Source organism: Eretmochelys imbricata, chromosome 2 (genome assembly GCF_965152235.1).
Source record: "Eretmochelys imbricata isolate rEreImb1 chromosome 2, rEreImb1.hap1, whole genome shotgun sequence".
NCBI lineage: Eukaryota > Metazoa > Chordata > Testudines > Cheloniidae > Eretmochelys > Eretmochelys imbricata.
The window spans coordinates 96,795,751-96,819,313 of record NC_135573.1 but is presented as its reverse complement, the minus strand read 5'-3'; the positions used below and the strand labels follow the sequence as shown (position 1 = coordinate 96,819,313).

General features: G+C 41.4%; 1 protein-coding gene across 2 annotated transcripts in view; it reads right to left on the bottom strand.

Moving 5' to 3' along the window:
• The window catches only part of DOK6 (docking protein 6), a 429,579-nt gene that overhangs the window by 45,251 nt on the left and 360,765 nt on the right, over positions 1-23,563 (bottom strand). Inside the window, exon 8 of one of the 2 annotated variants that reach the window (XM_077809077.1) lies at positions 10,007-10,080. The exons of the other annotated variant lie outside the window; for it this stretch is intronic. Within the exon in view, the coding sequence (XP_077665203.1) occupies positions 10,007-10,080 (74 nt within the window). The remainder of the gene's footprint in view (positions 1-10,006; positions 10,081-23,563) is intronic. 2 annotated transcript variants of the gene reach the window in all.

Genomic DNA, 23,563 nt, shown 5'->3' with positions numbered 1-23,563 from the left:
CAACCTAAGTACAGACCAATCTGACCCTAATTAACTTGTGAGATCTGATTGGATCAAAATACAAGCTGATGTAGCTGCAGAAAATATAAGATTTCCATTATTCTCTAACACATTTTATATTTTGTAAAGAAATGGCAGGTATTTGCAAAAAAATGTGATAAAATTGTGTTGGTTTATTTCTTTTCTCTATTGTATGACTTGCGATATATCAATATATCATGGTATGAAGTTATTTCTGCAAGAGTGTTTATATTACCTGGATTTATCATCTTGGATAGTGATGTGAGTGATTTTAAGCAGCATCATGATTGCAATTTACCCTTTCTGATTACAAAATGGCACTCTGTCTCTGTGCCAAGCTTACAAATGATTGTTGAGAGCCCCATTTGGAGTTTTTTTTTAAACTGCAGCCTGTTAAATGCATTGTTTTGATAGATTACATGTTAGACATTACTTTGATGGTAGAAACTGCACTTACTCATTAGCCATTAATTGACTGGGAATACTGGAAACAACTAGCATTCTTATCATGAAAGTGACCTTTCATGAGAAGTTTTCTGAGAGAAGCTTATTGGTCTAAGATGGTCTATGTTGGTGGTGGCCAAAGTATGAGAAAAATGGATCTTGCACACACACATTTATGTGATAAATTAATTTAACATGCACTTTTCACTGCCTTCCCTGCCCTCTGTCCAATATTCATCTCCAGAGATTTATTCTAAAATCCTAAACTACGATGAGATTTTATAAATCATCCCTACTGGAGAAATGCTTCTTTCTTATCGACACAAATATTGAATTCCTCCCCTTTCTCCCTCCCTTCCCTGTTACCCAGGCCTAAGGCTTAGGATGGGAAAGTTTCAGTCTTAAGGCAGTAGCAGCTTCTACCTATACACCGATTGTAATCTCTTCAGGGCCAAGAACACATTTTCTTGGATTTCGGTACAGCATTACATGGAGTGTTGGGGCATAAAAATATTAATAAACGTAGCCAACAAAATTCCTTAATGTGGTCCATGGCTGCCTGATGTTCTATGTCACTATGAAGCCTTTGGAAACGACAAGTCCCAGCAGTAAGCTCCACAGAAACAGGTACTTAGCTAATCTGCTCCATTTTACAGAAATTACATACATCTCTAGGGTTCCTGGAGAGCTGGTAACATGGCTATTACTTGGGTAAAATTTGGATGCTTCTGCTCTAAGGAGCTGTTTCAGTTATTTCACAACTATAATAAGCTTATACTATCAAGCCAAATATTATCAGCACATTTACTCAACGTTTATGACCAAAACCTCAGACATATTGATGTTGGATTATGATTTTACGACACTTACGGGTATATTATATCATCTCACTGCAATTTCGTTATTTTCAGGATGACAGAATTTCCCATAAAGTGAAATAATACACCAGTTTCTTAAAATAGATGTTCAATATATGAACAAAAGCATACTTGATTTGGAAAAAAACCCCTAGGCATTAAAACCAGTATTGTCAGCATCTGAACATTAGTATTTCTGGGTTCACTCACCCTTTCTTCTGAGCCTCTCATCCCTGTAGTTTACATTACTCAGACAAAGTATCTGAATGTGCTGTGTAAAAGGTCTTTACCAGCATCCAAAACCTATTATTGTCCCATGTCTCTACATTTGATTGCAGCACATATTCATGCTTTTCAGCCTACATAGTGATTGAATTATAATTCTATTTATTATAGTTACCTGAACAGGAGATAATCACAATATGACTCAGGATAATGTGTCTCAAACACTGATGATGATGTATTCTGAAACTCAGTTCAAACGTCTTTTTTTATTGATAGTAACTTTTAATTTTTAACTTATTATAGAAAGAAGCTTCTTTTCTCTGCAAAGTTAAAGGTAATTAGCACAGGTAAAAATAAAAAAAATTAAAAATTTAAAAATACTACACAGGACAAAACTGATTAATAAATACCCTGGTGTTCTTCATACACTGAAATCTATGAGTATAAGTTAATCTTTTCTGAAATGATCAATAATAAGGTTTTATTTGATCTCAAACACCATTAGTTATTTTTTTATATATTAATGTTCTACTTCCTTGGCATGTTAAATGTACTCTTGAAGTGAACAAAGCTGTTCTCATAACAAAGGACTACTAAAAAAAGACCAAACACTGATCCAAAAAAAGTGGTCCAAGATTATTGCTGCTAACAGAAAACCAGTGATAAAGAATATGGATATAATCAAGGAATTGAATATATTAAGTTAAAAGGTATTACTAATAATTTTAGCAAATAGGAAAAGAAAATGATGAAAATGTAGTTCTTGCCAAATATAATGTGGGAAGTTAGTTACTATATGTATGCCTCATGGGAAAATAATGCTATAAAACAGATCAGTGTCACACAGGAGACAACCAGTTTATATATTAAACCACCTTGGAAAGAGTAAAAATGTCTGTATAGTTTATGAAAGTCATTATATTCATAAAAAAATACTGAAGCTAAGTCCCCAATTGTCTCCTATCAATTCAATGAGCTGTTTTATAGGTGAAAGATTAAAATATACTTTAGAAATGGAGCTTATTAATTCCTCAGCCTTTCTATAAATATTATTGATGCCTGTTTAATTCCTGGCTTGTGTTGCCAGCTCATGCTTTTCTAAAGGATATGACAAGCCAATATTACCCTTGGAGAGTTGCTCATACCTATATTGCCATAGCCCATGTCACAGTGTCATTAGTGCCAATATGAACCATCACCCATGGATCCTTTCCCATCAGAAACCTATCCAATCTTAGAGTGACATCTCATGTCTTGGCTCCGGGAAGGCAGCACACCATCCTGTTTTCCATCTGTCCCTTGCCAAATGTTCTTTCGATTCATCTGAGTGTCGAATATCCAACAAGGATTGTCTGTCTTCCTTGGATGGCTGGAGAAATCTTTGCAGGCAAGCTTGATTTTCTTACAGGTTGGGACGCTATCTACATGCCTGTCCCATATATTCCTTGGATCTGTTGGAACGTGAGTAGTAACTTCCATTGTTTCCACACTGATGAGTTGGTATTGATTTGAAACTTCTAGCAGTGTGGAATTCCTCCTGCTTCTTTTCTCTCTGGTGGTCACAGCCTGCCTATCCTGATCTGTCTCCAGCCATGACCTCTTGCCTGTGGTGGTTACAAATCACCAGACCTCCTTTCTGACTTCCTCTCCAAGTCCTTGGTGACCAGCTCCATTCTTCCTTGAACCTGGTATACTGGTGTTTCCCAGCCCTGGCTGTCTAGGAGCTCCCCAGCTTCTCTGGTTCTCAGTAGTATCTCAATGTGCCCCTCCAATTCAAGAATCTTTTCCTCCAGCCACTAACTTGCACTTCATGCAAAGGAAATCCCTTCTGGCTTCAGACAGCAGAGAGAACATGGCACATCCATTGCAGACCACTGCCACTGTTCCATTGCTGGATATCTTGACACAACACATAACACTGAATCTGGAAGGAAAGCCTGTCACACTCTCTCTGAAACTCTCCTGTTAGCTGCCGCTGTGCGTGACTCTTTAAGGAACCTATTACATTAAATAACCTATCTTCTATAGGTCATACAGATGACAGATCGCAAATTGTCCATGGTCAATAACTACAAAGCAAGCCTTGGGAGACAATTTATTGATCCATTGAGATCAGTAGTCAAATAGAGGTGAAATTAACTCATTTCCTTCTTGCTTCTAAAATGCTGCCCTAAAGACCAGAACTAAAAATCTTTTTCCTATTAGCCATGAAAATAATCTAAGTGCTCAAAAGAAGCTTGAACTCTGCAAATGGGTTGCTGGTGAGTAAGCTTGAGACTGATTACTTGCTTTTTGAAAACTCATCTTTACAAGAAAGAACTGAGAGCTGTCAAGCTTTTCAATTATTGCCCATTTGCTTTAGTCTTTTGGAAGCAGCCAGAAATTTTCCTGAAAATGATGGAACTGGAATTTCACATTTATTCAGTTGTTAATGGTAAAAAATTTGCCTGAGGAACAAAGATCTTTGTATGGTAATGCTTTCAGAATCAAATTATTTAACACCTGTGTTGGTTAATGACCAATATTTTCAGTAGTCATTCAGCACAATCTCAAACACAGGATGAGAGAGAACAAAGATGATGATGATAGACAGGAATTATTTACAGTACATTGCCTACTTCTCATTGGGCAAAATTTTAACTTTGGAGGTGAGCAGGCAGTTCCCAATAATTTCCATGGGAAAATCCACCTTCTTTCAGAGGGCAGAAACTGGCCCATATTCTGTACCTGTACAATGATCTTATTTTACAGCGTATTCCTTCAGAGAACAACTTCATCTGCTTAAGTATACTGAGGGAAAGAAACTAGTGGCAAGAGATTTCTTAGAAAGGTTAGTGGGAGGGAAGAAAGCTATACCAGAAATCCGACCACAGGTTGTTCATAAAGATTTTGAACAATATATTCCAGGCTTTAAAGGAGATAGCTTGTACATACAAACAAAAATGTTTAAAAGCAGGAGGTTCTTGGAACAATCAGCATTATTTTGTAACGCCTTTGCCCTCTCCTCTGTCTGCCCTACCCGGTGAAGGGTTGACAGCTTCCTGCAAGGTATTAACAGAGGCGTTCCTTGGGTAGGGCGAATCGGGGTGACCGCTCTGGGCCCCGTGCTATGGGAGGCTCCCCGGGCTGGTGTGATTGGCTGGCACAGTCAGTCCCAGAAGAGATGAATCCATCACTTCTGCCCCGGGCCCCGCACCCTCCTAGGAACGGCCCTGGGTATTAAGCACCTTCAATTCCCACTGATGTTGATTTCAATGGGAGCCAGTTGCCTAAATACCTTTGAAGATCTGGGTCTTATCCTCTTTGCAGGATCAGGCCCTTAGTGAATATATAGGGCAGATCCTTAGCTGACGTGAATCATCACAGCTCCATCAACTTTGCTGGTGTAATACTGATATACAATAACTGGGGGTCTAGTACGTAGGGTTTGGTTTTACAAATTATATTTCAAACACTCACAAAAATACTTAACGTTTACTACCAATCTTGATAAATAATGCAACCTGAAGTCTTGATTATGGTATCCCTAAACAGAGCACCTTCCAGCTGTTCAGCTCAGTTCTCATAAACAGCCTAAGTTAGTAACTAATTGCATCTCAAGTCTATACAGTTTTCTTGTTATAACAATGCACTAGGGCAAAAAATGGCAGTAACTAGGAAGCTTTAAAACTGGGACTTATTCCATACATCAAAGGAAGCACAAGCAAATTACCATGACAACTTTTAAAACAAGAACCTGTTACATCTAAGGTCTGTATTAATATCCACGCACTGAGTACTCTTTCTGTAAAAAAAGGAAGTAAGTACACATTTTTAAATAACTATTCAAATGAAGATACACAACTACTGAGCTTAACAATGTTCAGTAATATCATTCAACAGAGCGGACTTTCTTCCCTGTCTCTATATTCTTTATCACATGACACTCAGAACAAATCCTACTCACAAGAGTATGATGGCTGCACTGTTTACCTTCCTAATGGCAAAGTCCTGTCAAAGGTACTTATATTTCAAATATTAACAGTTAAAAGGTGCCAAGTTATTATAATTCTTTTTCATGCTGGGCATCCACATCAGGAAACTTGCTTATAATCATTGTGACTGAAGTTGTGCATTGCCACTAGAAATCAGACTCCTGACTACAGAGGGGCAGGAAATGTGGCCTTTGCAGCTTCATGAGACACTACACTAAGTATGTACCACATATTTTGGAAGTGACAGAATTTTCCATTTAGCTGCAATGCCAAACTGTCAATTTTGTTTCAAAGCACAGCATGACACGTCCCAAGCAAAACAGAAACCAATCTGCAAGGTAAAGGAAATGTTACAGCTACTAGACTATTTAATGAGGTTTAAATGAGAAATTATTACTTGGAGGTTTAAGTAAATAAACAATATGTATGGAAGCATATAGCACATAGCATACAAATAATAAGGACTGAAATATAACCAAGCATATTTCTGATAAGGTGCACATGCTTCTGATGTGTTCCATGGAATAAGGGTGAAATATGAATCTTTTCAGCATGCATGAACACAGAGGGCCAGACAGAGTAGTCGCACCAATTTAGAACAGATGAGGATCTGGCCCTCATTTGATCATGCCACATTACTGAAAAAAATCAGATTTAGTTCTTGCCAAGTATCTACATTTCTAAGAAGCATCAGTAATGGGCACTTATGGCCAGTGAAAAATGAAATTGAGTGGGAGAATGAAAATAGGCGGTGGGAATGTTTTTAAAAAGGCATATACCATTGAATAAATACCACAGAAAATGGGTAGATGGGGTGTGACACCTACAAAGTTTTGTTGGAGATGTCAAAATTATGTCAGTAATGTTATCGACATGCTTTGGGATTGTAAAGTCACAAAAGAATATTTGGAAAAGGTGATGGGGACTTTACGGCTAATCCTACTGTACATTAAATGATACTTCTGATCTGAAGAACTTTTAACTGAGGAAGGCAATCTGGATGCAAGTTGGATTAAGATGTCAGATAGAATAATTAAGAGTCTGAAAATACAGTGCACCACCAACTCAAGTAGAATGTCTGATGGCTAACCTACCTTACTCATGGCATTTCTTGAAGGAGCTATTTTGAAAATATACAATAGGGGATATTTAAGCTATGTCTGCACTTGGAGTTGGAGGTTGAGTCCCAGCTTGTGTAGATATGCTCATGTTAGCTCTCCTCAAGCCAGCACACTAAAAATAGTAGTGTAGCTGCAGTAGCACAGGCAGAGGTGATAGGCAGGACATGCTAGCCGACCTGAGTATAAACCTGACCAGACCCTGTGGGTACGTACTGAGGGTGGCTAGCCCATGCCATCACGCACTGCTGCCAATGCTATTATGGCTACACTACTATTTTTAGCACACAAGTTTGATGAGAGCTAGCACGAGTATGTCTACTCAAGCTGGGAATCACATCCCCAGCTGCAAGTGCAGACACAGCCTTAGTACATACGGAAACTATTTTTGGGTTACATCAATAAATTTGGAATTAATACATGAAAATATGCAATACTGTATTCATTGGAATGATTATTATATAGTGAAGATACCTCCCACCTTCAAGTCACATTTTATTTTGTTCTGCATTATAGGATTTGATTTTGTTCTTTGTGTGGGCTTAGAGAGTGAGATAATAACTGGGTTGTGAGGTATCTGGGGGATGACTAATAAATCTCTCTTAGTTGTATGCTCTATTTGTTGTTAACAACCTTGGCAAAAACTCAATATTGAAAAAGAGCTGAAACAATCAAACATGTCAGTCCTGAAAACACTTTTTTTTTTCCTGAGGAAGAAAACAAACAAGCGCGCACACACACTCACTTATCTACTGAAAAAAATATTCTGCACTTATTTTCAGTAACATTCTACTAAAGAAGAGATACCATTTGCCTCTCTTGGTTTCACACAGTCATTTCAAGCAGCTGCCAATCCATATTCAGTTTGTGTGTGTATTCCTGACTGGTTGTCTAAGGACAGCACTCTGCTGCTAGATGAGAGACACAATGACATTCGTGGATTTGGCCACTTGCCTCTTGTGTCTCTGAAAGCTGGGAATGTTGTGTGAATGGTTAGAAGGTGAGTCATATTTCACCTTTAATAGTGACATCTGCTTACTCTTCTAGGGTCAGCACAGACATGATCCAAAGCAAGCTCTGTCTATCACTTCTGGATGAAAAATAATGCAGCAGCAGGCCAATGTGCAGGGAGGTACAAGACTTAGATTTCCCACTGACTAAAGCTGTTTTCAGGGAGATAAGGGGATGATCAGTCCCCGACCGCCTCAGACTGAATATTGCATTACTGACACTCTGTGCAATGGCATGGACCCCACTCTGTGGGTATTAACTTAAACTGCAACAATGTGGGTTTGGGGCAATTTTGTGCTGGGTAATGGTGCTGGGAAAAGGGCCATTTCCATGTGTCTGTGATGATATTCTCAGTCAGTTCATTGCTTACACCCAGTTGCAATATTAAAAATAATTCACCTTCATTTAAGGGTTCTATCATCCTAAACAGTCAAGAGAATACATTGTTATCAGGGAAAAGGCACCTAAATCTGTATATAAAAATTATACAAAAAGAAACATTCCTATCAAAATAATAGCCCACCTTAATTGATTTGTCTCATTAGAGTTGGTATGGCAACCCCCATCTTTTCATGTTCTCTGTGTATATATATATATACATATATCTTCCTACTGTGTGTATATCTTCCTACTTCATCTATCTGTCTGTCTGTCTCTATATCTACATATCTTCCTACTGCATTTTCCACTCCATGCATCTGATGAAGTGGGTTTTAGCCCAAGAAAGATTATGCCCAAATAAATTTGTTAGTCTCTAAGGTGCCACAAGTACCCCTCGTTCTTTTTATCAAAATAAAGATCAACTTCAGTCAAATGCTCTGACTCATGTGTTTCAATGCACAAGTGATCAAAAGTGGCAAATACTACTAATGTTGAAAAAATATATGAATATGATATACCATAAAAGGGATAGGTTCTCAGCTGGTATAAATCTGTATAGATCCTTTAAATCAAGTGAACTATGTAGATTTGTATCAGCTGAGATCTGACCCCTTCTATATGAATAACAACACTTTTCTCTCTGACCTGGTTGAGAGAGAAAATCTGATATCTTTTTTGATTCTAATAATTTAAGTAAGCAAGATGAGTAAGCACCCTACAGACACAACAGTGCTGCCATTTAAATGCCATCAGCATTTTTATCCTCTCACAACAGTTTTACATTGGTGTAATTACATTCAAGTCAATGGAGTTATTCCTGATGTACATCAGTGTAAGCAAGAGGAGAATCATGCCATAGAGGATGACTGCTTAAATACCCTTCCCATTTAAGATTTTAACATGTTGTAAACACCATTGCAAAAATTATGGCCCAGATCTTTAGCTTTGGATGAAAATCATGCGGGTAGTTGGAATATAAAAAAAAGGTGGCTTTAAGCCACCTTTCCACTATCCCAGTCCTTGGATATCTGTGTGCAAGTCCAATCCTCCAGCATAAATTAGAGAAGCCTGATGACTAACAGACCCCAGGGTCATCCAGGGATAACTGGAGTACAGAGAATCCCCGATACATCCCGCTTTCCCTGGAAAATACTCCCTACAGTGGCTACAGGGAGGAAAGTGGTGGACAAGCCATTATGTTGTCTCTGAGCCACCACAGAATCCCCATATACTGGGAGAGGAAGCTCCTGTGGTTATGCTTTAGAGTCTCTTGACAACAATGGTGAAATGCAAAGCAGCGACACTATAATTGAAACTCAGACACAGGTATCGAGAGCACCCGCAGTGCTTGTCCTCACCAAAAGCCATTAGCTAACTTCAGGTTGTCTTCAACAATATATGATGTTAAAGGAAAACAAGCATCTTCAGAAACAGATATATGAACAAGCAGAACAAGAGATGGACAAAATACACATACTTGATCAAATAAAAGTGCTTCTATTAAGGCACAAAAAGGACGAAAAGCTGCTGAGCTATTTCTCAGAATTAAATACCTAATCTGATGAGTGGAGAGTAATGAGACAGTTGACAAGACCGAATGAAATGCATTTCCATTTCCTAACCCAAAACTGCTCAGCTTACTTATGGTAAAATGGCTGTAACATCAAAAGCTTGTTGATGATAGGACTGTCATCTCACAAATAAAAGTCCTGCAAACTGCTGAGACACTGATGAACAAAACAATGGCAGTAATGGAGAAAACAAGTGCCAAAGCCTGTCAGTAATCATCCAATCAAACGCACACTGCATGTACAGTAATTACGATGAGAGCATGCTTTTTCAAATTGAAGTTCATGCTTTGGTGTTTATGTAAACAGGCTTTGAATTTCATTTTCAGCACCCACATTGTTCATGATCATTCTCAGAGGCTGAGATTTTGGTGGATGATGAGTGGAAAGAGAAAAGCATATTGTACCTGCATCCCTGGTTTGATATCATCAGTCCGTGACCAAGAAACCAGGAAATCTGACGACTCTCCCATTAGACATCCTAATGTAGTACACAGAAATCTTATTTAAAAACAAGCATCATTTGTGTTTATTCAAAAATGTAGGCACATTTATGGAAACAGGGCTGCCATTCGGTCACATTTATGTATATGTTCAGGAACAAAATATTGCATTTTTTTATATGTTTGAATACACATGCAGAAAAGTAGCAAAATGAGGTCAAATGTGTAGGTATGCTTGATGGGGTTTTCTTTAACTTCCATGAAAGGTCATCATAACTATTCATGGAAACATTATAACTTGTATACATTAGCATACAGTAGAGGGTAAAACTGATATAATTTGATTAATATAATACAAGAACAATGAGCAATGTTGTGAGCATGAGGATATCTTTATTTTCTTAAGAAACCACAACAAATACAAAAATGTATATAAAACACACTAATTACAGATGTCAGCTCTGATTAGTCACTCATTGTTTTTTGATCAGTTTAGACTGGTTACTGGGTGGTCATTCATGAGCTGGCTTTGCACCTGCACAGAGGAATAAAGAGCCCCCTTACTCACCTGCACAGCTATATGCATTGCCTGCAAAAGGGTGGAAGGAAAGCGGAGAATGGCAGACTGCTTCTTCCTCTCTCTGGATGGGGAGTGGACAGTGACAGAAAGACAGTGAATGGAGCCTTGGCTCCACCCCATAAATGCAATTGTGGTAGTATACTGGTCTAGCAAAGAGCTGGTACAGATTAATTCCCTCACCAAAGGAGAAGCTGGCACCCAATTGTGACTCTCCGAGTCACAGTCTAATACCTATCCCTGCTCCTGGGGCAGTGTAACTATGCACTGTCCCTTACTTGGGCTGGATTGAAAGATGGTAATCCAGCCCACTGTTAGGCCATGTCTGTTAGGCCGGCGGGTAGTGATCGATCTATCGCGTCTAGCGTAGACGTGATAAATCGATCCCCAATCACTCTGCCGTCAACTCCAGAACTCCACCATGGCGAGAGTTGGAAGTGGAGTCGATGGGGGAGCGGCGGCCGTTGATCCCGCGCCGCGAAGATGCAAAGTAAGTGATTCTAAGTCGATCTAAGATACATCGACTTCAGCTTCACTATTCTCGTAGTTGAAGTTGCGTATCTTAGATCGATCCCCCCGCAGTGTAGACCAGGCTTTAGTAAAATGACCATAGTTGATGAGACATTAGGGCTTTTGCTGTGAACATACCCATCCTTGCTATGTTACTTATCACATGCATGACTTGACAAAATATCATCAAAATGCAATCTCCAATTTCCACCATACTCCTGGGGACATAGACAAAATAATTTAAAAATCAAAACCAAGTGATTAAAAGCACAAAAAACCCAACCCAACTCAACCAAAAACAGGAAAAACACTTTCAATTTCACCCACTCCTCCACGCTTGAGTCCTTTGCTTCCCTCAATCAGCAGTTTCTTTCTCTACAGAGGACTCGACCCAAAAAAGCTTGTCCCACCAAAAGTCACTAAAGTCCAATACAAGATGTCTTAAGTAGCACAAAATTGTTGCTTATTAACTATAGTAAATGGTTCTTTAATCTACGCTCCGGGAATGATGCTCTCCTTGGTGTGTGTAACTTTAGGATGTTGCCAATGTATTAGGAACATTGTATTTAGAGCTGGGCAAATAAAAGATTTTTCAAAATGAAAGGTTTCCGATCAGTTCAACAAGCCAAAATGAAATGTTTGGATTTTGGAACATCAAAATATTTTGGTTGGATTGAAAATGCTGAAATGAAATATTTTGTCATTTCTGAATTGAAATATTTTGGAACTTTTTGTTCTATAAAAAATTGGAAGAAAACATGTTGAAATACCAAAATTTCCTGCTGGATGGAATTTCTGATTTTCACTCCATTTTACTTATCACAGTAGAGGTCACAAACATGCAACATTGTTTGTGCAGAAAAGAAGTGTAAGCAGTGTCAGGATGAGCTCCACCCTGACATCTGGTGGTGAGGTGTGGCAAGTTGTGGAAAAGAACTTCAGGGGCCGATCTCATTTGCATAGGCACACCCACCACGCCTAGAATGAGACCATAGCTGCTCAAATGGTCACTTTGGCTGCTGTGGGATCCCCAGCGTCTCTGTTATTGGGGCAGGAAGAATAAATTGTTATTACCCTGATTATGGGAACTGTGCTTGGAACTGTATGTGGCCTTTTGTTATGATGGAGGGATTCAACATCAACTAAGTAGCACTCGCTAGGCAAGGGTCATGGGTTCCAAAACTGTGTGAATAGAGAGAGGCTGGGGGCAAGTATTAATACTTGGTGGCATGGGCCCCTGGGTGAGGGCCTTACATGCTAATTGCACTTCCTCCTCTCTCCACTGTGGAATATCAGAGCTAATTTTGATTTCATTAGAAGTCTAGTTATAGGCTGCTGAGCTCACTTTGGGCTGACAGTGCACCAGCACTGGGGCTCCCCTACTACAAGCTGAATTCACCTAAGAGCTGAAATCACTGAGTGTTGTGTTAAGTAGTGGGGGAGCCTGAAGATATATTGTGGTGCAGTTTGCGGGACGGCTGGTGAAGCAGTTCGACGCGGAGCAGCGTGTGGATGGCAGGAGCTGCTTGTGGGCCGTGGAGCTGAGCGAAGGAGTTCGTGGGGCGGCTGGCGGAGCGGAGCGCAGCTGAGCGAAGGAGTTCGTGGGGCGGCTGGCGGAGCGGAGCGCAGCTGAGCGAAGGAGTTCGTGGGGCGGTGAGCGGAGCGGAGCGCCGCTATGGAGCTATGGGGCGGTCAGCCTCAGATCATGTAAGGTGCCTCTTACCCCCGTCCCATTTCCACCCAGGTTGGGAGGTAAAGCTCCGCAGATAAACTTTCGAACTCTGGGGCTGCCCTGACCAGGGACAGAGACTTTTGGGGCATTGGACTTTTGGGACTTTGGGTGATTTGGGGTTGCTGGACTCAAGAACCAAAGGGAAAAGGGCATGCCCCAATTTGCCTGGGGTGGGTTTTTTTTGCTCATGGGTTGTGTTATGAATCCTGTTGGTGGTGTTTCCCCAACATAATGCCACATTGTTTCTCTCTGTTACTAAAAGGCTTTTGCTACACTCAGAATATGTGCTTGCGAGAGGGGAAGTATTGCCTCTTGGAGGCGCCCAGCGGGGGTGGTATATATTTGTCCCAGGTCACTGGGTGGGGGCTCGAGCCGGTTTGCATTGTGTTATTGGAATGGATCCCCTAGATATTGAACCCGGCCCTTGTTGCTGCCAACTCTGATGGGCAGAAGGGTTACAGAAGTAATAGTAATAAAACAAACAAAAAATCCAGAGTGGGATGTCTCAGAAAATGGCAGGTGTGAAATCTCTTTAAATGTTAAAATAATGAGTACAAGATTCTCCTACTTTCATACTGTGAAATGCCACACAGGTCTTTGGGGGTTGGGGGGGACTATTTTTCCAGTGACTTCATTTAAAAATTCCAGATATCTGACTTTCCTTTTAAAAAAATAATTAAAAAGTTGAGGTGATTTTCTGCACATGTTGCCTTCCTCCCCTCCCCTCAAAAGAAGTAGTCATGCCAGAACTAATAGGGAAATAAAGTAATTCAAAAATTATGTTCAGAGTTGCACATTTCAGGAGTCTATACAGAGGGAGGGCAGGAAGCCCCACAAGCTGAAGGGCAGGAGAGGGAAGTAGTCCAGGGGAAGGAACCACTAGTTCAAGCAGTTTACTGCTATCCCTGGGGCTCTTGGGCTGGGACCCGGAGTAGAGGGCAGGCTCAGGTCTTTCCCTCTCCCCTCCCCTCCTCTACGACACTAGTGGGGCAGTTAATACACCAGTTCTGAGGCGAGAAATGGTGCCCTGAACCCTCCCCAAGAAGAGAAAGCGCGAGATCCATCAAAGTAGGGCTGGCAATTTGCCACACGCACATTAAAGAAACTAGTTAAAAATCTATCAGTTGCTTGATTTTTGAAGCAGCCATTCAACATAGAACCATTTTTGTTGCACTTCTTTTTTTTATATATTAAAAATACCCTGAGAAATTGCTAACAGTTAATTACAGCTTAAGTAATTTCACTAAGTGACATTCATTGTGAGAAAGAGTATTGCAATCAAGCCTTAAATGAACACAGAACTTTCATATTTGACAACCTAATAACCTTTTAAATACCTTACAACTTTCTCCCTTGTTTTACATTGTCAACAACTTTTGGAACCTCAGACCTCATCCAGAACGGTTCAGAATGAACAAAAACATGACCTTCCCTCTGAGCTTGTCAATGTTGTGTCTTATGTACGAATCAGGGAGTTATTGGATAGGTTGCGTGTGATAATTTCATAGAATGAAGAGGCTTAGAGAAATCGGGGATTTTGGTGTAAACACTAATGTATAAAGGAAAAGGGAATATTGATGGTTTTCAGTTATCATGGTGATAAGGGCCATATAGAATAGATAAGACAGTAATGGGAATTATTCTTCCAAAAAACTTGATTTAAAAACTCAATGGGAAATGGAAAACTGTAAGGATCTGGGGATGAGAAAGTCGGGCAGCTGATGTTCCTACAGAGCTAACGGGAGGCCATGCAGGGGCACAGCCAGGGAGCACTGTGGAAAGTAGGCACCACAGGAAGTACTGCCCAAGAAACCTAGAGTGACAGCACCCTGCGGTCCTCTGGTTGGCCAAGCTCCCAGGAAGTTGTCTGGGCAACCACACAGACTTTGGCCTGCTGCAATGACAGACTTTGCTTGATCTCCTGATCTCTGGTTTCTGATCCAAGCCTGATTCTGACCCTGACTCATGTCTCCCAGTTCCAGCCTGGTACTATTTCTGATCTCTGACCCCAGCTTGATTCTGACCCTGACTCTTTCTTATGGGACCTAGCTCTTCTGATTCCTGCAACTCCTGCTCAGTGACTACAGTCCCTGCTGTGCAGACCTCAGTCCAGCTGTGATCACTAGGCCAGACCACCTATACCCCTGTTCCTGACAAAAACAACAAATCAAAAAACTTACAATAAGTCTTGGGGCACAACCACTGTATGTGGAGATTTAAATGACCAAACATTTTAATGTTTCCTGTATATACATTTTCATGAAATGCTTTTAGGAAAAAAACTAATGAAAAATGCATAAAACTAACAATAGATTCATTTATATAGATTTTCAAAGCTTTCAGGAATAGGAGCAAAGATACTGCATAAGATTAAGGAACCTACACACTATAATTTAATAACACTTTGAACAATGTGGATCTTCTGTATACTACTGTACATATTTCTGGTATCCTTTATTTTGACTTCCAGCTTTACAAGGCTTTAGTTCACTAATCTGCAAGTCCTAATTATAGATTCAGAAAAAAAAATGGCAAGGTGTTTCATCCAGCTGCTGGCAGACAGTGAAACACAACTGAATGTTCCAATTCATATGCTGTAACATTTGATATCAATTGCATTGTTCAGGGACTAAAAGTAAATAGAAAAAGGAATTCTGCACTTAATTGCTGTGAGTATGAACAAACAATGGAAATTCCAAAATGATGAATTCCCTGCGATTCTTTTTATATTCTTTAATTTGCAGAAAGCTACAGAAGCACAAAGGATTAGTCTAACGGAGGACTAAGCAGGATAATTCAAACAACTCTAAGTACTTGAATATTCTCTGAATATTTGTAATGAGCTGCCAACTAGCATTCCTTCTACTTTGTAAAGTCTGGGAATTTGTGTAGCTGAAATCATGTGAGTGTGACATTGTCACTTTCTTAGAATTAAAACTTTTAACCTCCATGGGTTTAACTGGCACCAATATCAGCCTTGTTAGCACTGATAAGTGCTTTGCAGTATATTGAAAGAGGAGGGGAGCTCTCGCCTCACTAGCCCAGGAAATAGGGAGCCATGGGAGAGCCTTGCTTCTCCAAGGCAAGGAGAGGAGGGGGAGCTCCCTGCTGCTTTGATCAGAGGAAGTGGAGCCATGATCTCCCTGCTCCCCTTTACAGGGGGTCCCCAGTATACATCTCCCCCTTATCCGTTGTTTCAGATATCCAGTGCTCATCAATTGGGGAACGTGTTCCAATTCATGCTGGTCCTGATCTGCATATCCATCATTTGCACGGAACATGACTGATGTGAATTGGAACACATTCCCCTACCGTACAGTACAGTACTGTGCTTGTGTCAGCCAGGAGGGTCGCTGATCAACTCCTCCTTCTCCCTCCCAGTGCCTCCTGCCTGCTGCAATCAGCAGTTAGGCGGCATTCAGGAGCCATGTGGGGAAGGGGAAGGAGTGGGGATGAGGCACTCAGAGGAGAGGGCGGAACTGGATGGGAAGAGGCAGAGCATGGGTGGAGGGGCAGGAAGAGGTGGGGCATGGGTGGAGGGGGTCAGGAAGAGGCAGGGTGGCCCTGTGTGCAGTACAGTCCTGTAGCCATCATGAGTGCAAAACACATTCAAAGTGTTAAGAGTGGGCTTGTGTCTAAGAGGTAACGTAAGAGTGTAACATTAGAAGTGAAATTAGATGTTATAAAGCATATTGAAAGAGGAGAGCATCCAGCCGACGTTTCTCATATTCTCGGTTTGCCTGCTTCGACAGTATACTCAATTTTTAAGAGTGCTAATCGAATTCATGAAAGCACTAGAAGTGCTCTGAAATTGTCATAATTGAAGATAATGAAACAGAGAAGCAGTACAATGGAGAAGATGGAATGTTTGCTGGCTGATTGGATTGATGACCTCCATGAAAAGAAAATGCCTGTGAGTTTAAGCTTGATTCAGGAGAAGGCCAAAAGCCTGTATAACGATTTCAAGGAAAGAGAGGGAGAGAGCTCAAAAGCAGAAAAGGAGGCCTTCAATGCTAGTCATGGGTGGTTCCACAGATTTCAGAAGTGTGCCAATCTACATAATGTAAAACTCACAGGAGAAGCGGCTAGTGCAGATGAAGAAGCAGCTGAAATGTTTCCTATGCAGCTAAACACAATTGTTTCAGAAGGTGGCTACTTTCCAAAACAAGTTTTTAATGTAGACGAGACAGGCCTTTACTGGAAGAAGATGCCAACGATGACTTGTATTTCTTGTGATGAGAAGACTACTCCTGGATTCAAAGCCTCAAAAGACCGCTTAGCTCTTCTGTTTGGGGGAAATGCAGAAGGAGATTAAAAGTTGAAGCCCTTGCTTGTGTACCACAGTGAAAACCCAAGAGCAATGAGGGGCTATGTTAAGTCTCGTTTCCCTATAATTTGGAAGTCAAATTGAAAGGCCTGGATGACAAACAATATTTTCTGTGAGTGGTTTGTAGACCATGCTCTCCCTGAATTGAAGGCTTACTGTCAGAAGGAAAATTTGGCCTTTAAGTTTTTCCTTCTGATGGATAACACAAGTGCCCACAAACTGGACTACAAAGACCTCTGCTTGAACATCAAGGTCCTATTTTTGCCCCCCAAAACCACCGTTGCTGAAGCCTATGGACAAGGGTGTAATGGCCACATTCAAGGCTTATTACCTATGGAGGATGTTCTTCGTGCTGATTAAGGAGACAGCAGGTGAAGGAAAGCCAAGTGTAAAGGAGTTTTGGAAGACCTACATCATCTTGAACAGTGTGGAAAACATTGACGTGTCATGGGAAGAGGTCACTTCGTAATGTATGAACGGCATTTGGCACAGTGTATGGCCAGACACTGTCCACAGCTTCATGGAATTTTGGGGGGGAGGGATAGCTCAGTGGTTTGAGCATTGGCCTGCTAAACCCAGGGTTATGAGTTCAATCCTTGAGGGGGCCATTTAGGGATCTAGGGCAAAAATTGGGGATTGGTCCTGCTTTGAGCAGGGGGTTGGACTAGATGACCTCCTGAGGTCCCTTCCAACCCTGATAGTCTATGATTCTATGATGCCGTTCCTGCTCTTCAAAAGAAATTGTCAAGTTGGTGAAGGATGTCAGCTTCAAGGAGGTGGAGGAGGATGATGTACAGGAGTTGCTGGAATCTCACGCTGAGCAACTGACTCAAATGAGGAACTGATTGATCTGGATCAATAATGTATATCCGAAGAAAGCAAGGCTGATGATGACAATGATGTAAGGCAGGAAGCTAGGAGTCTGATGACAAAGAATCTCTTCCATTTTTTGGGGCTGCTGGATGAGATGACGGAAAACATACGGAGTCGTGAATGGTCTGGCACTTTTTCGTGAATGGTCTGCCAAAGTCTCCAGGGCTCTCAATGAGGCAGCAACTTGCTACAGGGAGATCTATTGTTCAAAGATTTATGCAGGAGAGCAGACATCGATAAAATGCTTTTTTAAGTCTTCTGGAACTGAAAAGATAGCCCAAGAAAATCCAGCTGCCCCCCCTACCTAAGTTTAGTGTAGTTGACACTTTTATACTGTATTACTGTACTGTATTTACTGTATTACAATGTTCTATGTGTTTGAACGGTGGTAGTAGGGTTCTGCATTATTTTATTCAATGTTTGTGTGTAAAATGTATACTGTATAACCTGTCATTGTAAAAAGGTACACTGTTTAGGTACACTGCTTAGGCGAAAAGAGCATTGTCATAGGCAAATGTGGTGAAGTTGTGAACACATCCCCCGCCTTATTCCTTTATTTCTTATGGGGAAAAATTCCCCAGTATACGCTGTTTTGGTACGCATTGCCCTTTTCAAGAACACAACCCCAATGTATACAGGCGACCCTCCTGTACCTTAACCATTGGTTTCAATGGAAAAATTCACATTGACTTCAAATGGGTCCAGGATTTTATCCCTGCTGTTTTCATTTTATTTTGACAGTGCTCATCAGGTAAGCGGTTACTAGGCTTAGATTCAGCCATACTTATTACACTGGGTAGCATCTTACTCTGTAAGGAGTCCCACTGAATTCAAAGGTGGGAGAATCTAGCCCTTGGTAAACAAGTTTAGATGAAAGAAAAGGAGTACTTGTGGCATCTTAGAGACTAACCAATTTATTTGAGCATAAGCTTTCGTGAGCTACAGCTCAGTTGTCAGCTGTAGCTCATGAAAGCTTATGCTCAAATAAATTGGTTAGTCACTAAGGTGCCACAAGTACTCCTTTTCTTTTTGCAAATACAGACTAACACGGCTGCTACTCTGAAGTTTAGATGACTTTCATTTTGGTTTTAAAATAAGTCTGAAGCAGAAATACTCTTTTGGGCATTTATAATAAAGCTGAATCAAAATTTTCATTGTTGCCTCCTTTTATTTAATGTAACTATAAAAAAGAAGTTGCTTTTCTTCTCAAAATGAAAACATGCAGGGTCTTCCTGCGTAATGCTCATGCTGTGAGCATTTACTTATGCAAGCAGTCTCCCTGAAGTCAATGGGACTATTTGTGTGAGTACATGTTCGTTAACATGAGTGACGGTTGCACTAACAAGTCTTGAACAACAACCAGAACCTTAGATCTAGTCATAACAGGGGACCTGAAGTTGGTATGTGAGCCTTAATTTGGGTTTTCTTGGATTAAGGCCAGCCTTTAATTAGATTTTCTATAGTTCATTTCCTAAGGGTTTTCAGTGATAGCAAAACAGAGTGGAGAGAAGAAATAAAAAGTTTCTGTATCAAAATTTTATTTTGGCCTTAAAATAGCCAAATCAATTGAATACCAAATTTGCAACATCCATTTCATTACAAAAAAAAAAAAAAAAAGGAAGAGAGAGAGAAAATTGACTTCATCAAGCCCTCAGATCGCTACCCTTTCCTGCTTCTCCATGTGGGCACTAATGATACTGCCAAGAATGACCTTGAGCAGATCACTGCAGACTACGTGGCGCTGGGAAGAAGGATAAAGGAGTTTGAGGAGCAAGTGGTGTTCTCATCTATCCTCCCCGTGGAAGGAAAAGGCCTGGGTAGAGACCGTCGAATCGTGGAAGTCAACGAATGGCTACGCAGGTGGTGTCGGAGAGAAGGCTTTGGATTCTTTGACCATAGGATGGTGTTCCAAGAAGGAGGAGTGCTAGGCAGAGACAGGCTCCACCTAATGAAGAGAGGGAAGAGCATCTTCGCAAGCAGGCTGGCTAACCTAGTGAGGAGGGCTTTAAACTAGGTTCACCGGGGGAAGGAGACCAAAGCTCTGAGGTAAGTGAGGAAGTGGGATACCGGGAGGAAGCATGAGCAGGAGCGCGTGAGAGGGGAGGGCTCCTGCCTCATACTGAGAAAGAGGAGCGATCAGCGGGTTATCTCAAGTGCCTATACACAAATACACGAAGCCTGGGAAACAAGCAGGGAGAACTGGAAGTCCTGGCAAAGTCAAGGAATTATGATGTGATTGGAATAACAGAGACCTGGAGGAATAACTCACATGACTGGAGTACTGTTATGGATGGATATAAGCTGTTCAGGAAGGACAGGCAGGGCAGAAAAGGTGGGGGAGTTGCACTGTATGTAAGGGAGCAGTATGACTGCTCAGAGCTCAAGTATGAAACTGCAGAAAAACCTGAGAGTCTCTGGATTAAGTTTAGAAGTGTGAGCAACAAGGGTGATGTCGTGCTGGGAGTCTGCTATAGACCACTGGACCAGGGGGATGAGGTGGACAAGGCTTTCTTCCGGCAACTCGCAGAAGTTACTAGATCGTACGCCCTGGTTCTCATGGGAGACTTCAATCACCCTGATATCTGCTGGGAGAGCAATACAGTGGTGCACAGACAATCCAGGAAGTTTTTGGAAAATGTAGGGGACAATTTCCTGGTGCAAGTACTGGAGGAACCAACTAGGGGCAGAGCTCTTCTTGACCTGCTGCTCACAAACCGGGAAGAATTAGCAGGGGAAGCAAAAGTGGATGGGAACCTGGGAGGCAGTGACCATGAGATAGTCGAGTTCAGGATCCTGACACAAGGAAGAAAGGAAAGCAGCAGAATACGGACCCTGGACTTCAGAAAAGCAGACTTTGACTCCCTCAGGGAACTGATGGGCAGGATCCCCTGGGAGAATAACGTGAGGGGGAAAGGAGTCCAGGAGAGCTGGCTGTATTTTAAAGAATCCTTATTGAGGTTACAGGGACAAACCATCCCAATGTGTAGAAAGAATAGTAAATATGGCAGGCGACCAGCTTGGCTTAACAGTGAAATCCTTGCTGATCTTAAATAAAAAAAGAAGCTTACAAGAAGTGGAAGATTGGACAAATGACCAGGGATGAGTATAAAAATATTGCTCGGGCATGCAGGAGTGAAATCAGGAAGGCCAAATCACACCTGGAGTTGCAGCTAGCAAGAGATGTTAAGAGTAACAAGAAGGGTTTCTTCAGGTATGTTAGCAACAAGAAGAAAGTCAAGGAAAGTGTGGGCCCCTTACTGAATGAGGGAGGCAACCTAGTGACAGAGGATGTGAAAAAAGCTAATGTACTCAAAGCTTTTTTTGCCTCTGTCTTCACGAACAAGGTCAGCTCTCAGATTACTGCACTGGGCAGCACAGCATGGGGAGGAGGTGACCATCCCTCTGTGGAGAAAGAAGTGGTTCAGGACTATTTAGAAAAGCTGGACGTGCACAAGTCCATGAGGCCAGATGTGTTGCATCCGAGAGTGCTAAAGGAATTGGCGGATGTGATTGCAGAGCCATTGGCCATTATCTTTGAAAACTCATGGTGATCGGGGGAAGTCCCGGATGACTGGAAAAAGGCTAATGTAGTGCCCATCTTCAAAAAAGGGAAGAAGGAGGATCCTGCGAACTACAGGCCAGTCAGCCTCACCTCAGTCCCTGGAAAAATCTATGATACTAAATTTCAGTTCAGTGCAAAATTTCAGTCAAAATGTTAACTTAAACTATATGTTTAAACAGGATATATGACAATTTTTAAATGAAAGACATCTGTGCTGTCAGTTATGTTCTGCTATTAAAAAAAAGTTCAGAACCTGTTGCTCATCTTGAATTATAGTGACTTTGCAAAACAGGTGTAAGCAATCCCAGAATAATAGCAAAGAACGCATTTTTAGCAGGCACACTCTTTGCTATTACACCTATGTCATAAATATAAAGGGAAAGGTAACCACCTGTCTGTATACAGTGCTATAAAATCCCTTCTGGCTAGAGGTAAAGTCTTTTTACCTGTAAAGGGTTAAGACGCTTGGGTAACCTGGCTGGCACCTGACCCAAAATGACCAATGAGGGGACAAGATACTTTAAAATCTGGAGGGGGGAAAAAAAGGCTTTTGTCTGTCTGTGTGATACCTCTGCCGGGAACAGATCAAGGATGCAAGCCCTCCAACTCCGGTAAAGTTAGTAAGTAATCTAGCTAGAAAATGCATTAGGTTTTCTTTGTTTTGGCTTGTGAAATTCACTGTGCTGAGGAAATGTGTATTCCTGTTTTTGTGTCTTTTTGTAACTTAAGGTTTTGCCAAGAGGGATTCTCTATGTTTTGAATCTGACTGCCTGTAAGATTATCTTCCATTCTGATCTTACAGAGTTGTTCTCATCTTTTTTTGTTCTTCTAATAAAGTTCTGTTTTTTAAGAATCTGACTGGGTTTTTTTGGGTCTTAAAAATCCAAGGCTGGTTTGTGCTCATCTTATTTATTCTCAAGCCTCCCCAGGAAAGGGGGTGTAAGGTCTTGGGGGGGGGGGAATATTTTGGGGAAATAGGAACTCCAAGTGGTCCTTTCCCTGTTCTTTGTCTAAATCACTTGGTGGTGGCAGCATACTGTTCAAGGAGAAGGCGAAATTTGTGCCTTGGGAAAGTTTTTAACCTAAGCCAGTAAAAATAAGCTTAGGGTGTCTGTCATGCAGGTCCCCACATCTGTACCCTGAAGTTCAGAGTGAGGAAGGAAGCCTGACAACCTATATGAAGCATTTTACTTATTTTCATCCAGGTATTAACCAATTAACTTGCCCTTTGCTTTTGAGGGAACTGGATCAAATGCGCTGTGTGGCTGGAAAACACATTTCTCGCCAGCAAGTTAAAGAAGTATGGACTGGATGAATGGACAATAAGGAGGATAGAAAGTTGGCTAGATTGTTGGGCTCAACGGGTAGTGATCAATGGCTCCATGTCGAGTTGGCAGACGGTATCAAGTGGAGTGCCCCAAGGGTCGGTCCTGGGGCCGGTTTTATTCAATCTCTTCATAAATGATCTGGAGGATGGTGTTTGCACCATCAGCAAGTTTGCAGATGACACTAAACTGGGAGGAGAGGTAGATACGCTGGAGGGTAGGGATAGGATACAGAGGGACCTAGACAAATTGGAGGATTGGGCCAAAAGAAATCTGATGAGGTTCAACAAGGACAAGTGCAGAGTCCTGCACTTAGGATGGAAGAATCCCATGCACCGCTACAGACTAGGGACCGAATGGCTCGGCAGCAGTTCTGCAGAAAAGGACCTAGGGGTTACAGTGGACGAGAAGCTGGATATGAGTCAACAGTGTGCCCTTGTTGCCAAGAAGGCCAATGGCATTTTGGGATGTTTAAGTAGGGGCATTGCCAGCAGATTGAGGGACGTGATTGTTCCCCTCTATTCGACATCGGTGAGGCCTCATCTGGAGTACTGTGTCCAGTTTTGGGCCCCACACTACAAGAAGGATGTGGAAAAATTGGAAAGAGTCCAGCGG